The sequence below is a fragment of the Spermophilus citellus genome, assembly GCF_964194105.1.
Source record: "Spermophilus citellus genome assembly, chromosome: 7".
NCBI lineage: Eukaryota > Metazoa > Chordata > Mammalia > Rodentia > Sciuridae > Spermophilus > Spermophilus citellus.
This window is the reverse complement of record NC_138188.1, coordinates 75,658,126-75,671,944: the sequence shown is the minus strand read 5'-3', so window position 1 is coordinate 75,671,944 and position 13,819 is coordinate 75,658,126. Positions and strand designations below refer to the sequence as shown.

Here is a 13,819-nt window from a genome sequence, read left to right as displayed (position 1 = left end):
GTGTGTGTGTGTGGGGGGGTGGTATTTGAAAACTGCTTTCAAATGCAGTTTTCATTTTTAAAAAACATTCTGAATATGGAAGTCCAGTGTACAAAACAGATGACAACCATTGAGGCAAGTCTGGAAGCAATGACAGGAAGATACTGAGAACTCAACCCAGTAATTCCTTTTCCTTTTAGTTCCCACCCACCCATCCCGTGTGCACATCAAATTGTGGCTGGAGAGGTAGCTTTAAGAAATGTCTCAGACTTGTTAACAGATCACTTCTGCAGGCAGAGTTCTATATCTTCGATCAGGTTACAGTTTAAGTTAAAATCATATGCTAATCATTTGTCTCTGTCCATACTTCAGTCACTTTGCAGTTGTGCATTTCTCATATACTCCAGCCACACACACACATTTTCTCTTCTACTTGTATCCAATTGAAATTGGATGATGATTCCTGTTCATTATGCTTTGACCTTTCCTAGTTTCACTTTCTCAGAAGGTAATTTTATTTTCCAGTTCAAGTCAATAAATCCCTTATAAAAACCTTCATAATCTGGCCTTTGCCTATGTGTCCTAACTGATATTCAACCCCTTTCCTTCCATTAGGATTAAATCACATAGATTTTGTTATCTTCTAAATACTCCAATTTTTTCTCACCTCATATATTTTGTACTTGCTGTTTTCTGAAATGTGCTTCTTTTAATTTTCTTTCTTTTTATCTTTGGGTTTCACCATAAAGAATACTTCTTCTCTAGGCTGGGGTTGTAATTCAGTAGTAAAGCACTTGCCCGACATGTTTAAGGCACTGGGTTAGATCCACATAAAAATAAACAACAAAATAAAGGTATTGTGCCCATCTACAAATAATACATATATGTATATATATATATATATATATATATATATATATATATATATCCTTTAGAAAAAAATAATATTTCTCCCTCATAGCACTCCACTTATTTTCTTGTTTTAATCAATTTATTTGTTTTAATTAATTATACATGACAGCAGAATGCAGTTTGATTCATAGCACACAAATGGAGCACCATTTTTCACTTCTCTGGTTGTACATAAAGTAGAGTCATATTATTCGTACAATCATACCTGTACTTAGGGTAATGATGTCCATTTCATTCCACCATCCTTCCTACCCCCATGCCCCCTCCCCTCCCCTCCCCTCCCCCTCCCATCCCCTCCCTCCCCTTTTCACATACTTATTTTCATTGTAATACTTAACATAGTTGTTTTTAAAAAAATCTTATAATTTTTTTAATGGGTGCATTGTAATTATGTGTATTAGATTCACTGTTACATATTCATTCATGCACACAACATAATTTGGTGAAATTTTAACATAGTTAAAATAGAATACCCGTCCCATTAAACTCTAAGATATATAAAGGCAGGACCATATCTGTCTTGCTCATGACTCTGTACTCAATGTTTCGCTCAGTGCCTGGTGCACATCAGGAACTAAGTGAAAAATTAACTATTTACAAAATGAGTGAAAAAATAACTATTTAAAAAATTTGCATGTACATATTACATTTATTTAGAGTAAGGGATGGGACATAATATATCATATATATGATGGAGCAAGGCTTAGTTAACAGGCTGAGTGGAAGGGACCTGAAAATCAACTTCAGTTTGGGGCAATAGGGTCATCTGTTGGCTTGGGAGGTAGTTATGGCAAGCAGAGCATGGCATTTGGAAATAATGGCATCAGACAAAGGCATTATTTTACAACATAGATACATTTTATCCACAATGCAGAATGGATTAAAAATGCTTTTTGGACAGGTGCACAGAACATGGTGACTCAGTATTCCAGGAGTATGTCACTTGATTTGTTTTTTAACTTGATTCTAAAGGAGGAGGGTTTTTTTTTTTTTGTAAGCTTAGGTATAGGTTAAATAATGTACTAATCAGAAAAGCAATTGTAATCTTCTTTTCTCTTCTCTTTATCGCAGCACTTCCCACTCAGGTTTCCAGGTTTACATTTGGTTTTTCCTTTTATGTAGTTGTTGATTTAATTTTATTTGTGAGTAGGTATATTTTCTCTGTGGTGTTCTGTGCTTACAGAACAAATAGCACCAACAGGATGTATATTTAAAAAGAGGCTTCGTGTAAGTAATTGACTCGTGATTATGGAGCTGGCAAGTCTAAATATGTAGGGTGGGTTGGCAGGCTGAAGGTCAAGGAAGAGCTAATGCTGCATTCTGCAGGCTGCCTGATGGCAGAATTTCCTGTTGCTTTGGGAATATTAGTCTTGTGTTCTAATCAGCTCTTCAAGGGATTGGATGAGACCTCACATAATGATGAGCAATCTGCTTTATTCAAAATCCATTGATTTATAAGTTAGTCTTATCCAAAAACACCAACACAGAAATATCCAGAATAATTTTTGACCACAGATTTGGGCACCATGGTTCAGCCAAGTGGACACAAAATTAACCATTAAAATTGTGTTCTACTTCAATGCCATATTTTAAAATGATGAAGCCAATCTGGAGCAGTGCATCACCATGATGGTGAAGCAGCTGTAAGCCAGGCTATATGAAGAACAGCTGAAGGAACCTGTAATGTTCAGAAATTCTGCATCACATTGTCCATATGCAGTAGCAGTGTGAGCTGAACCACTGCTTTTTACTTATAACAGAGGAGTAATATGAATTATAGAGATTTCATAGGTTTTTGATCTAAAATTGCATTGATTTCATTTAAAGGCCTTTATCAATAGATAAGTGTATAATTTTCTAAACCTGTAATGTTTTTATTTTGCCACTTATAAGATATAGGACTTAAGATATTTTTTTTTCTCCATGGTGATTTCTGGAAAATAACTTTCATGTTGAATACTAGGTATAAAATCATCACCATTTTACATAGGTTATTGACCTGAGATGTATTCTATAGCTGAACTATCAAATATCACTCCTAGTTGTAGCAATCTAGGGTTTTGCTGTTAAACATTTCATTCCCATTTCTGTGGCCATATTTCAATTCCTCTCACCAAAAATAATAAACAAACCAACTATCATATGAGGAAAAGTTTTTGGCTTTGCTTTTGTTTTATTTTTTCTTGATTTTTCATTAGCAGATGATCCAAAATTTATTATACTCATTTTCATTGGCATCATGGAGACTAGCATGAATATGAGAGTTGTAATTATTTCATTCATCTAATATTTATCAAATACCTACTTATTCCAAACAGCTGAAGGTGATGAGAATTCAGTGATGAGTAAATCAGAAAAATCCCAATTGAAAAATATAAGATGAGTGCCCATTGCTGATGTTTTGCTTTCATCTGAAGAGTCTTCCTTAACTCTAAAACCTATGGACTTGAGTATGAAAGGAAAGTAGACTATTTTTATTTATTTATCTATTTTTGTGGTGCTCGGGATCAAATCCAGGGCCTTGCATATGCTAGGTAAGCACATACCACTAAGCTACATCCCAAATCCTATTTTAAAGCTTCTATCAGCTCCACAGAATAAAAATAATAGTATCCTTATATGATTTTAAGGGAAGAAAAATATTCAAAATAGCACAATGTAATTTCACAATGAAAAATACCATCACATTGATTATCTTTGTATAATAAAAAATATTTTCAAGCCTGTGCCATTGCTTCTTTTTTTCTGCCCAAAGTTAAAGATAATTCATTTCCTCTATTGCATAAAGTCTCTGTAGGACTCTTGGAGTGAGTGGCATAAGAATGATCAATGAGTAGGAGGACTCGCCCGCGGTACTGAGAGCACACAAGAGAGGCTTTCTGAACTACTACGTTCCCCACATCAACTCAGTTTGAAACACCAACATAATGTCATCTGAAACGTCATCAGCATTTATTGAGTCTTCTAATGTTGAAAGGAAGCAAGACTTAACTGAAGATCAGGAAAAAGAGAAACCAAGAATAGATGAAGGGATTGAACCAGTATCTAAACGACAAATGAAGAAGCTAATAAAACAGAAACAATGGGAAGAACAACGAGAACTCCGCAAACAAAAGCAGAAAGAAAAACGCAAGAGAAAGAAATTAGAGCGACAGTGTCAACTGGAATCAAACTCAGATGGAAATGACAGAAAACGTGTTCGAAGACATGTTGTTCACAGTACACTCCGCCTTATCATTGACTGTAGTTTTGATGATTTGATGGTATTAAAGGACATTAAGAAACTTCATAAGCAGATCCAACGATGCTATGCAGAAAACCGACGAGCACTGCATCCTGTGCAGTTTTACTTGACAAGCCATGGAGGCCAACTAAAAAAGAACATGGATGAAAATGACAAAGGATGGGTCAACTGGAAGGATATCCACATCAAACCAGAGCACTATAGTGAACTCATAAAAAAAGAAGACCTGATTTATCTTACATCAGATTCACCTAATATTCTAAAGGAATTAGATGAATCAAAGGCATATGTGATTGGAGGATTAGTGGATCACAATCATCATAAGGGATTCACATATAAACAAGCATCAGATTTTGGAATTCATCATGCACAGCTCCCCCTTGGAAGTTTTGTGAAGATGAATAGTCGAAAAGTTTTGGCAGTTAATCATGTATTTGAGATTATTCTGGGATACCTGGAAACAAGAAACTGGCAAGAAGCATTTTTCACTATCTTACCCCAAAGGAAAGGAGCTGTTCCCACAGACAAAGCCTGTGAAAGTTCTTCCCAGAACAAGCAGTGTGCCATGGTTGAAGATGGATCGGACAGTGATTCCAGTGAAGAACAATATAGCAAAAAAGAAACAGATTCACCACATAAAGATGAACAACAGGATAAGGAAAATAGCACTGAATCTACAATGCAATCTGCACCACACTAACATTACCTGTTTTTCTTTTAGTAAGGAAAAATTAGGAGAAAGTGAGGTGCTTCAAAAAATATTCAAATTGGAAAAAATTTATTTTCTCATTTATTTTGTGAATTTTAAAAACTCTTTAGAGCTAAATGGTGATGAAAAACCCTTTAAACTCTGTAAGAATTTTTGTTTATGTATAAGACAACTTTGTGTTGCTTCTTAAATTACTTTTTAAGCCTCAAATAAGAGTTTTAGAGAATTTTACTTTATTAGTATACCCTATTTCTCTTTTCTTTGTTGGAATATATTCTTCAGAATGTGCCTTCTGACCTATCAGTTCATATCAATGACCTTTATGTATGTTTATATCAGTGTCTTTCTAATCTGTCGTGTATGTATTTGGGGGGCAGATATTCATAAATGCCCTGTAATTCTATTAAAATGTTATATATGAGAGCTTATCTTCCATTTGCAGCTTTTACATCCAATTTATTTAGTTAAAAAATATCAATTTGCTACTTAATAATTCATTTCTTTTGGACTGTGGAGTGCACACCTATGCTTCCTTTGTGGCCTTTTCATGGTTCTGAAGTAATTACAAAATAGTAGAAAATCTCTTTAATTCATTTTCTTAATTCCTATAATGGTAACAAATTATTTCAGTTATAAAATCGAATTTTTGCAGGCAAGATTATTTTATAAGGCTGTTACTTTTGAAGGATCAATTTTGTCTTTACCTGATTTAAAACATAACAATCCTTATGAGCTATCCTTTCCTTACATATATTTTTTTAAAAAAATATTTGTTGACTTTTAAGGTGAATATTGTGCATCTGTCTATCATATAATATTCAAACTAACATAAATGTGTGTCTCTGTAAATAACGTGCATGTATAAAAATACACATGTAATGGTCTGTCTGTCCGTATCATGTATGGTTCTGTTATTAACTGATGAAAACAGACTGATTTGTATTATTTGTGTGGTTGCGTTGAAAACACTAAGAGCAATTAGAATTTCATTAACACAAAAATCCATAACCAAACATTCATTTGGAAAAGTTGGCAAGGGATCATGGAGCAAAAATGATCTGTTTTAGCCTCTAAATGGTAATTGTAGAGAAGTTGTATTTAACATAAAGTGATTGTTCTCTGTCACAGCTAAAGATGTCAGGAACCTTCACTGAGCTTTGGCAAAGTAAGTTTCTTTTTTTTCAAAAATATGTTAATGTTATACTTAACAATTACATAACATGTATAAGTTATATACATATTTAGTAGGAAGTTTATAATAGAATTGATGCTTACTATTTTTGTTGCTTTATTCTTAAAAATCTTTTGTAGTTAAAGTAAAATCTGTAAGCAAGGTATGTCAATAAAGAAAAGCCCTATGCTTGTAAAAAAAAAAAAGAATGATCAATGAAATTCTTATACCATTTACTAAAAAAAAATTTTATGAAATATTTTGGGTTTTACATAATCCCTTTTATAAATACTCATGGAGCAAGGTTTTAACTGTAAGACAAGTATTCTCTTGATAGACTACCAATTATAATTAAACAAAAATACATTTTAGTAGGAAAGCAGATTGATAACAAATTATTGTTGTGATTTTCTTGGCTAATCTGTCTTTACAAACCTGCTTGTCTTTTTCAAATATTGATGCCTTATCTGTACACCTGAAACTTTTTGTCATGCTTGTCTGTTTAGGTTGTGCACTCTCAATTTCCCTGAAACTTATAGGTGTTCATTTCAGTTTCTCTGAAAATCTATGCAAAACCCATCTTCACCTGGAGCATGTGGTGCACTTCTTTTCTAAGGTAAGCCCTACCACACCTACCATGTCACGTCTTTTTTTTTCCTTCCATATTTTTTATTGGTGCATTATAGTTGTACATAATGGTGGGATTTGTTATTACATTTGCATGTGTACACAATATCACATCTTAAGTCTAGGGGGGAGTTATGCAAATTCTTATAGATCTTCCTTATGCAAGTCTCCTATTTACTCTTCTAGTGCATTGTGTTCTATTCCCAAAGGCCACAAAGTGATCAAATAACACCTAAGAAACTTTTTAAAACTTAATTAAAATGTGAGAACTTAATCTTTCTTTTTGTTCTTCAGGAAATTGCTTTTCCTTCCTTCTTCCAAAAGTCATTTCTAAATTTCATCTCTCTCTCCTTTCTCTATTCTCGTATATTCCTTTTTGTCCTGGTTTGTCGAGCAGTCTTCTGGCTCTATCCCTGCACATTATATATCTGGTCTGTGGTAATTAAAGTAGTAATAAAATTTGACTACACAATATAGCTTACAAACCTATAGAAACTGAGGATAAGTTATGACAGTACGGCTTATGAATTAATTATTTATTTTTGCTGTTCAAATGAGTAAATAGTGATGCAGTCTTCAGCTGGGCACTTACCATAGAAATTTGACCACTGTTTTAGGGACTGTCAGTAGTATTTTAATTGAAAAATCAAAAGCTTTGTCTTCTTCTTGCAGCTATGACTGAGTAGCTGGTAACAGACTACTGGTAACAGACAAATCCTCTGTCCTGCTACTACCCCACAAAAAACCTGGACAAAATATATGAACCAATTGTTTTCAGACACTGCGTAATAGTCAATGCAGGAATATCTCTGAGAGAAGGAAAATAAATTAGATAATTCCTGGAATTGTCCAGTTTTCTGGTTAGAAGCACTTAATAGGCAATGGTGCAGAGAGGTGAGACCCACTCAGCATGGCAGCCTTGCTAAGATGAGGGAAACAGATATGAGAGATTGGGAAACCTCAAAAAACTGGAACTGATGAGGCAGAGAACCAAAAAGGGGGAAGCCAAGCAGGAAAAGAACTCCAGAAACTTGCATAGATTTTTTTTTTTTCATATCTGAATACTAAGCTACGTGTATATAGGATGAGACCTCACAAGGCCAGACAAAGAACAATGACCAGGCAAAGAATAACTACTGGGAAGCCATGAACTGAACAACCATAAGAATTTCTCAGGGTGGAGAGATGTTTTAATTCTGACCAACTAGTGTAGAAAGACCTGCTGAACATTAGGTCAATTCAGATCCCCAGAAGTCCATACTCTTAATTTAGTACTAAAAAGAAGGACTAAATCTAATCCTCAAGTGTTCTAGATTCTTATTAACAAAGTTGAAAAAGAAGCTTCAAAATAATCAAGTAAATTAATTACCTGACCGAACAAAACTCAACTCTTTTTAAAGAAATAAATAAAACTCTTGCAACAATATAATTTACTATGTCCAACATTCATCAAAAGTCACTAGAGATTAAAAAAATAAAAAAGCATGAAAATGTGACCCATAACCAGATGAAAATCCCATCAACAGAAGCAGTCTTGGAAACAATAGAGGAGATAATAGAATGAACAAACAAGGATTTATTCATAAGTTATAAATAACATGTTAAGAGTAGGAATTATATATGATGGTGTGAGGGGGAAAGGAAGGAGGGAGAGAGAGAGAGAGAAAGAGAGAGAGAGAGACAGAGAGAGAGATAAGTGTCACAGTAGAATGGGTAGAGAATAGTGATGGGAGGGGAGGGGGAGGGAGGGGGGATAGGGAGGGCAGCAGAATACAACTGACACTAGGATTGCTGTATGTATACACATGGATGTATAACCAATGTGATCCTGCAATCTGTACATGTGGAAAAATGAGAATTCATACCCTATTTGAATCAAATGTATGATATGTCAAGATCATTGTATTGTCTTGAGCAACTAATAAAAATTAAAAAAAGAGTAGGAATGAAGATGGAAACAAGGAAAGATAAATCAGCTTTTATTATATTTTAAATTTAAATTTAAAAAAATTTCTTTAAATGCAGGCATCTCCCTTAGAATGAATTCTGGTTCAAGTATCAGGAAGGAAGTCGGGGTAAATTACTTTTCCTCCTCTTTTACTGATAGATTTTCTCTGTGGCCTTAACCTTTCTCTCTGGAACTTTGGTAGGCTTGCTGAAGTATACCATTGTATAGTAACTTGAAAGCAATGGATCAGAGAATGCTGGAGGCACAGTTTGCACAGGTGAGTGCTTATTGGCCATTCTTGGTCCAAGAGGTGTATGAAAAAGCAGTGAACATTCCACCAGAAAGAATATAGGTGAGGAGAGACTCAACATAGGTAGAAGGTTTATCCGTTTTGGCCAGGATGGGACTCCTGAGGAAAATGGGAAAAGATCAGATTATGTTGCTGCATCCTGGTAGTTGAATCACTGTGGGGAAACATGATCTCCATGGATACCAGTTCCCTAGAATGAGACCAATTAAGATCCCAAGTGGACAGCTCTTCCATTTGGATGTCATAGTGACATTTGTTTAAGTCCCTCAGCTCAGCAACAACCAGGAGGAGAAAGAGGACAAAAAGGAAGCACACTAAATACTGAGTTTTCATTTTGGTACATCTCAGTTTGTTTCAAAAAATGGTTTCCTGCTCCCCAGTTGCTCTTCTAAGCATGTAGCTCTGGATTCATTACTGGATAATTTTAGGGATGTGCTTATTTCTGTAAAGGAATAAACATGAAGCCAGCCTGTGAACCTATGAAAAGCTAATATACTTGGTGTAGGTAAACAATTTGAAAACTAATTTGTAGGTACATTATGGAAGGAAAAGTAAAAAAAAAATTGTAATAGATAGCTAAAAATAAATCGTGTTCTTTATTATTTTAAAGAAGCTGCGATGATAAAGTACTTCACTTTCTTTTATCAGCACATAGAAAGCTGCAATAAAAATCTCCATTTCCCCCATCAATGTGATCTGAGAGAACTGAATTGATTAAAGCTTTTCTTCTCCAAATACAGACTGAGTTAGGGGAAATACACATCTAGGCTTATTCCCAACAGTTCCTTGCTACTTACTTGATAAAATTACTATGAGTTATAAAGTCATATAGTGTCCCTGGTTAAAATAAAGCAGCTACATACTCTCTTTACTTCATCGTAATATAATTCATTTTGGAGAAAGACTTTCATTTATTCAAGATTTGTTTTGAGGGCTGGGATTATAGCTCAGTGGTGGGGCATTTGTCTCACAAGTGTGAGGCACTGGGTTCAATCTTCTGCACCACATAAAAATAAATAAATAAGGGCATTGTGTCCATCTAGAACTAAAAATATTTTTAAAAAAGATTTGGTTTGAAATGTTATCTAGTTTTAAGTCAGTTGAACTTTGTTGGTTCTTAGTTTCTAAATAAGCTGCTCCTTTTCATCTTAAATTTCTGTGATTATGCAACCCTTTAGGTTTCAAAACCACTTATCTTGGGAAAAAGTAATATACCTTTTTGAATAAAATAGTCCAAAGTATTGAGGCCAGAAGGCAAAATGATAGTTAGTATAGGCAATGAATGATTGGGTCAGAAAGATGGGGGCTGATTCACAAGGAAATAAAATACTCCACCTGTTGCCAAGGTTACCTGCTTCCGGGGAATTGTCACTCCCTGCAGGGCATTGTAGGAGTTGTTAATGAATGCCCCCTGGGCCACTCCCTTCCTTCCTGTACCCTGGGCAGCTTTGTTCCCATCCTTGGGTCACTCCATCTTTTGGCCCACCTTTTGGTCACTAGTCTTTAGGCAGGATTGGGGGAGGAGAAGGCATGCGAATAAAGGAAATCTAAAATATATAAAATCTAAAATATATAAAACCCCCACTTCCTTTAACACCCAGCTCTGGGGCCCCTTCTCTTCAGAGAAGTCTATCTCTGTTCTATCCTTTAAATAAAAGTTGCTTTCTATGCCTGCCTCAGTGTTTTTCTTATCGGGTGTTCAATCTTCATGTCAGGGAAATGGGACTTGGCCCTGATTCTCATCACTGATATCAGTATCATGCTAGCATCAAATTAATTCATTAATTCAGCCAGAAGTTTGGGAAGAAAATTTTACTAACAATTAAAAGAGAAAGGGCTCCTCTTTTTCTGTAGTTAGCAGCCAAAACAGAATGCCTGAATGCCTGTGTTGTGAAAATGTGCTTACAGAATCTTGAGAACTAATATAAATAATTAATAGTACAACAAATCAAATTATTGTGATGGGAAATGTATTATGTACATTCATACAAATATGAATAAATGTGTGTGTGTGTGTGTGTGTGTGAGAGAGAGAGAGAGAGAGAGAGAGAGAGAGAGAGAGAGAATATATCTTTTGTTTCCTTGGTAATGTGGAATTTATTTTATTTATTTATTTTTTTATTGGTTGTTCAAAACATTACAAAGCTCATGATATATCATCTTTCATACATTTAACTCAATTGGGTTATGAACTCCCATTTTTACCCCAAATACAAATTGCAGAATCATATCGGTTACACACTCAGATTTTTACATAATGGCATATTAGTGACTGTTGTATTCTGCTACCTTTCCTATCTCCTACTATCCCCCCTCATCTCCCCTCCCATCTTCCCTCTCTACCTCATCTGCTGTTGTTCAATTCTCTCCCTTGTTTCCCCCCCTTTCCCCTCACAACCTCTTCTATATAATTTTGTGTAACATTAAGGGTCTCCTACCATTTCCATATGCTTTCCCTTCTCTCTCCCTTTCTCTCCCGCCACTCGTCTTTGTTTAATGTTAATCTTTTCCTCATGCTCTTCCTTCCTGTTCTGATCTTAGTTGCTCTCTTTATATCAAAGAAGACATTTGGCATTTGTTTTTTAAGGATTGGCTAGCTTCGCTTAGCATAATCTGCTCTAATGCCATCCATTTCCCTGCAAATTCTATGATTTTGTCATTTTTTAGTGCCACGCAGTACTCCATTGTGTATAGATGCCACATTTTTTTTTATCCATTCATCTATTAAAGGGCATCTAGGTTGGTTCCACAGTCTAGCTATTGTGAATTGTGCCGCTATGATCATTGATGTCGCAGTACCCCTATAGTACACTCTTTTAAGATCCTCAGGGAATAGTCCGAGGAGGGCGATAGCTGGGTCAAATGGTGGATCCATTCCCAGCTTTTCCAGGTATCTCCATACTGCTATCCAAATTGGCCTTACCAATTTGCAGTCCCACCAGCAGTGTACAAGTGTACCCTTTTCCCCACATCCTCACCAACACTTATTGTTGTTTGACTTCATAATGGCTGCCAATCTTACTGGAGTGAGATGGCATCTTAGGGTGATTTTGATTTGCATTTCTCTGACTGCTAGAGATGGTGAGCATTTTTTCATGTACTTGTTGATTGATTGTATGTCCTCCTCTGAGAAGTGTCTGTATAGGTCCTTGGCCCATTTGTTGATAGGGTTGTTTGTTATCTTATTGTTCAATTTTTTGAGTTCTTTGTATATTCTGGATGTTAGGCCTCTATCTGAAGTGTGAGGAGTAAAAATTTGTTCCCAAGGATGTAGGTTCCCTATTTACCTCTCTTATTGTTTCTCTTGCTGAGAAAAACCTTTTTAGTTTAAGTAAGTCCCATTTGTTTATTCTTGTATTTAACTCTTGGGCTATGGGCGTCCTATTAAGGAATTTGGAGCCCGACCCCACAATATGTAGATCATAGCCAACTTTTTCTTCTGTCAGACGCAGTGTCTCTGATTTGATATCTAGCTCCTTGATCCATTTTGAGTTAACTTTTGTGCATGGCAAGAGAAAGGGTTTCAGCTTCATTTTGTTGCATATAGATTTCCAATTTTCCCAGCACCATTTTTTGAAGATGCTATCCTTCCTCCATTGCATGCTTTTAGCCCCTTTATCAAATATAAGAAAGGTGTAATTTTGTGGATTGGTTTCTGTGTCCTCTATTCTGTACCATTGGTCCACCTGCCTGTTTTGGTACCAGTACCACTCTGTTTTTGTTACTGTTGCTTTGTAGTACAGTTTTAACTCTGGTATCGCTATACCTCCAGATTCACACTTCCTGCTTAGAATTGCTTTTGCTATTCTGGGTCTTTTGTTTCTCCATATGAATTTCATGATTGCTTTATCTATTTCTACAAGAAATGCCGTTGGGATTTTAATTGGCATCGCATTAAACCTGTAGAGAACTTTGGGTAGTATCACCATTTTGATGATGTTAGTTCTGCCTATCCATGAACAGGGTACATTTTTCCATCTTCTAAGATCTTCTTCTATCTCTCTCTTTAGGGTTCTGTAGGTTTCATTGTATAAATCTTTCACCTCTTTTGTTAGGTTGATTCACAAGTATTTGAGGATATTGTGAATGGAGTGGTTTTCCTCATTTCCATTTCAGAAGTTTTGTTGCTGATTTACAGGAATGCCTTTGATTTATGCGTGTTGATTTTATATCCTGCCACTTTGCTGAATTCATTTATTAACTCTAGCAGTTTCTTTGTAGACCCTTTTGGGTCTGTTAAATATATTATCATGTCATCCGCAAATAGCGATAATTTAAGTTCTTCTTTTCCTATTTTTATGCCTTTAATTTCTTTTGTCTGTCTAATTGCTCTGGCTAGTATTTCAAGAACTAAATTGAATAGAAGTGGTGATAGAGGGAATCCCTGTCTTCTTCCAGATTTTAGAGGGAATGCCTTCAGTTTTTCTCCATTTAGGATGATGCTAGCCTGAGGTTTAGCATATATAGCTTTTACAATGTTGAGGTAAGGTCCTGTTATCCCTGGTTTTTCTAGTGTTTTGAACATAAAGGGATGCTGTACTTTGTCAAATGCTTTTTCTGCATCTATCGAGATGATCATATGGTTCTTGTCTTTAAGTCTATTGATGTGGTGAATAGTATTTATTGATTTCCGTATATTGAACCAGCCTTGCATCCCAGGGATGAATCCTACTTGATCATGCACAATTTTTTTGATATGCTTTTGTATTCGATTCGCCAAGATTTTATTGAGAATTTTTGCATCCAAGTTTATTAGAGATATTGGTCTGTAGTTTTCTTTCTTTGAAGTGTCTTTGTCTGGTTTCGGGATCAGGGTGATGTTGGCCTCATAGAATGAATTTGGAAGAGCTCCTTCTTTTTCTATTTCTTGAAATAGCTTGAAAAGTATTGGTATTAATTCTTCTTGGAAGGTTTTGTAA

At 35.4% G+C, this 13,819-nt stretch overlaps 1 protein-coding gene across 1 annotated transcript; it reads left to right on the top strand.

Moving 5' to 3' along the window:
• The first annotated feature begins 3,778 nt into the window (after positions 1-3,778).
• LOC308653281 (tRNA methyltransferase 10 homolog A-like) lies at positions 3,779-5,369 on the top strand. Its single transcript, XM_081301898.1, has one exon. The coding sequence runs from the start codon at positions 3,819-3,821 to the stop codon at positions 4,833-4,835; it is 1,017 nt and encodes a 338-aa protein (XP_081158024.1). The 5' UTR covers positions 3,779-3,818; the 3' UTR covers positions 4,836-5,369.
• Positions 5,370-13,819: the final 8,450 nt, after the last annotated feature.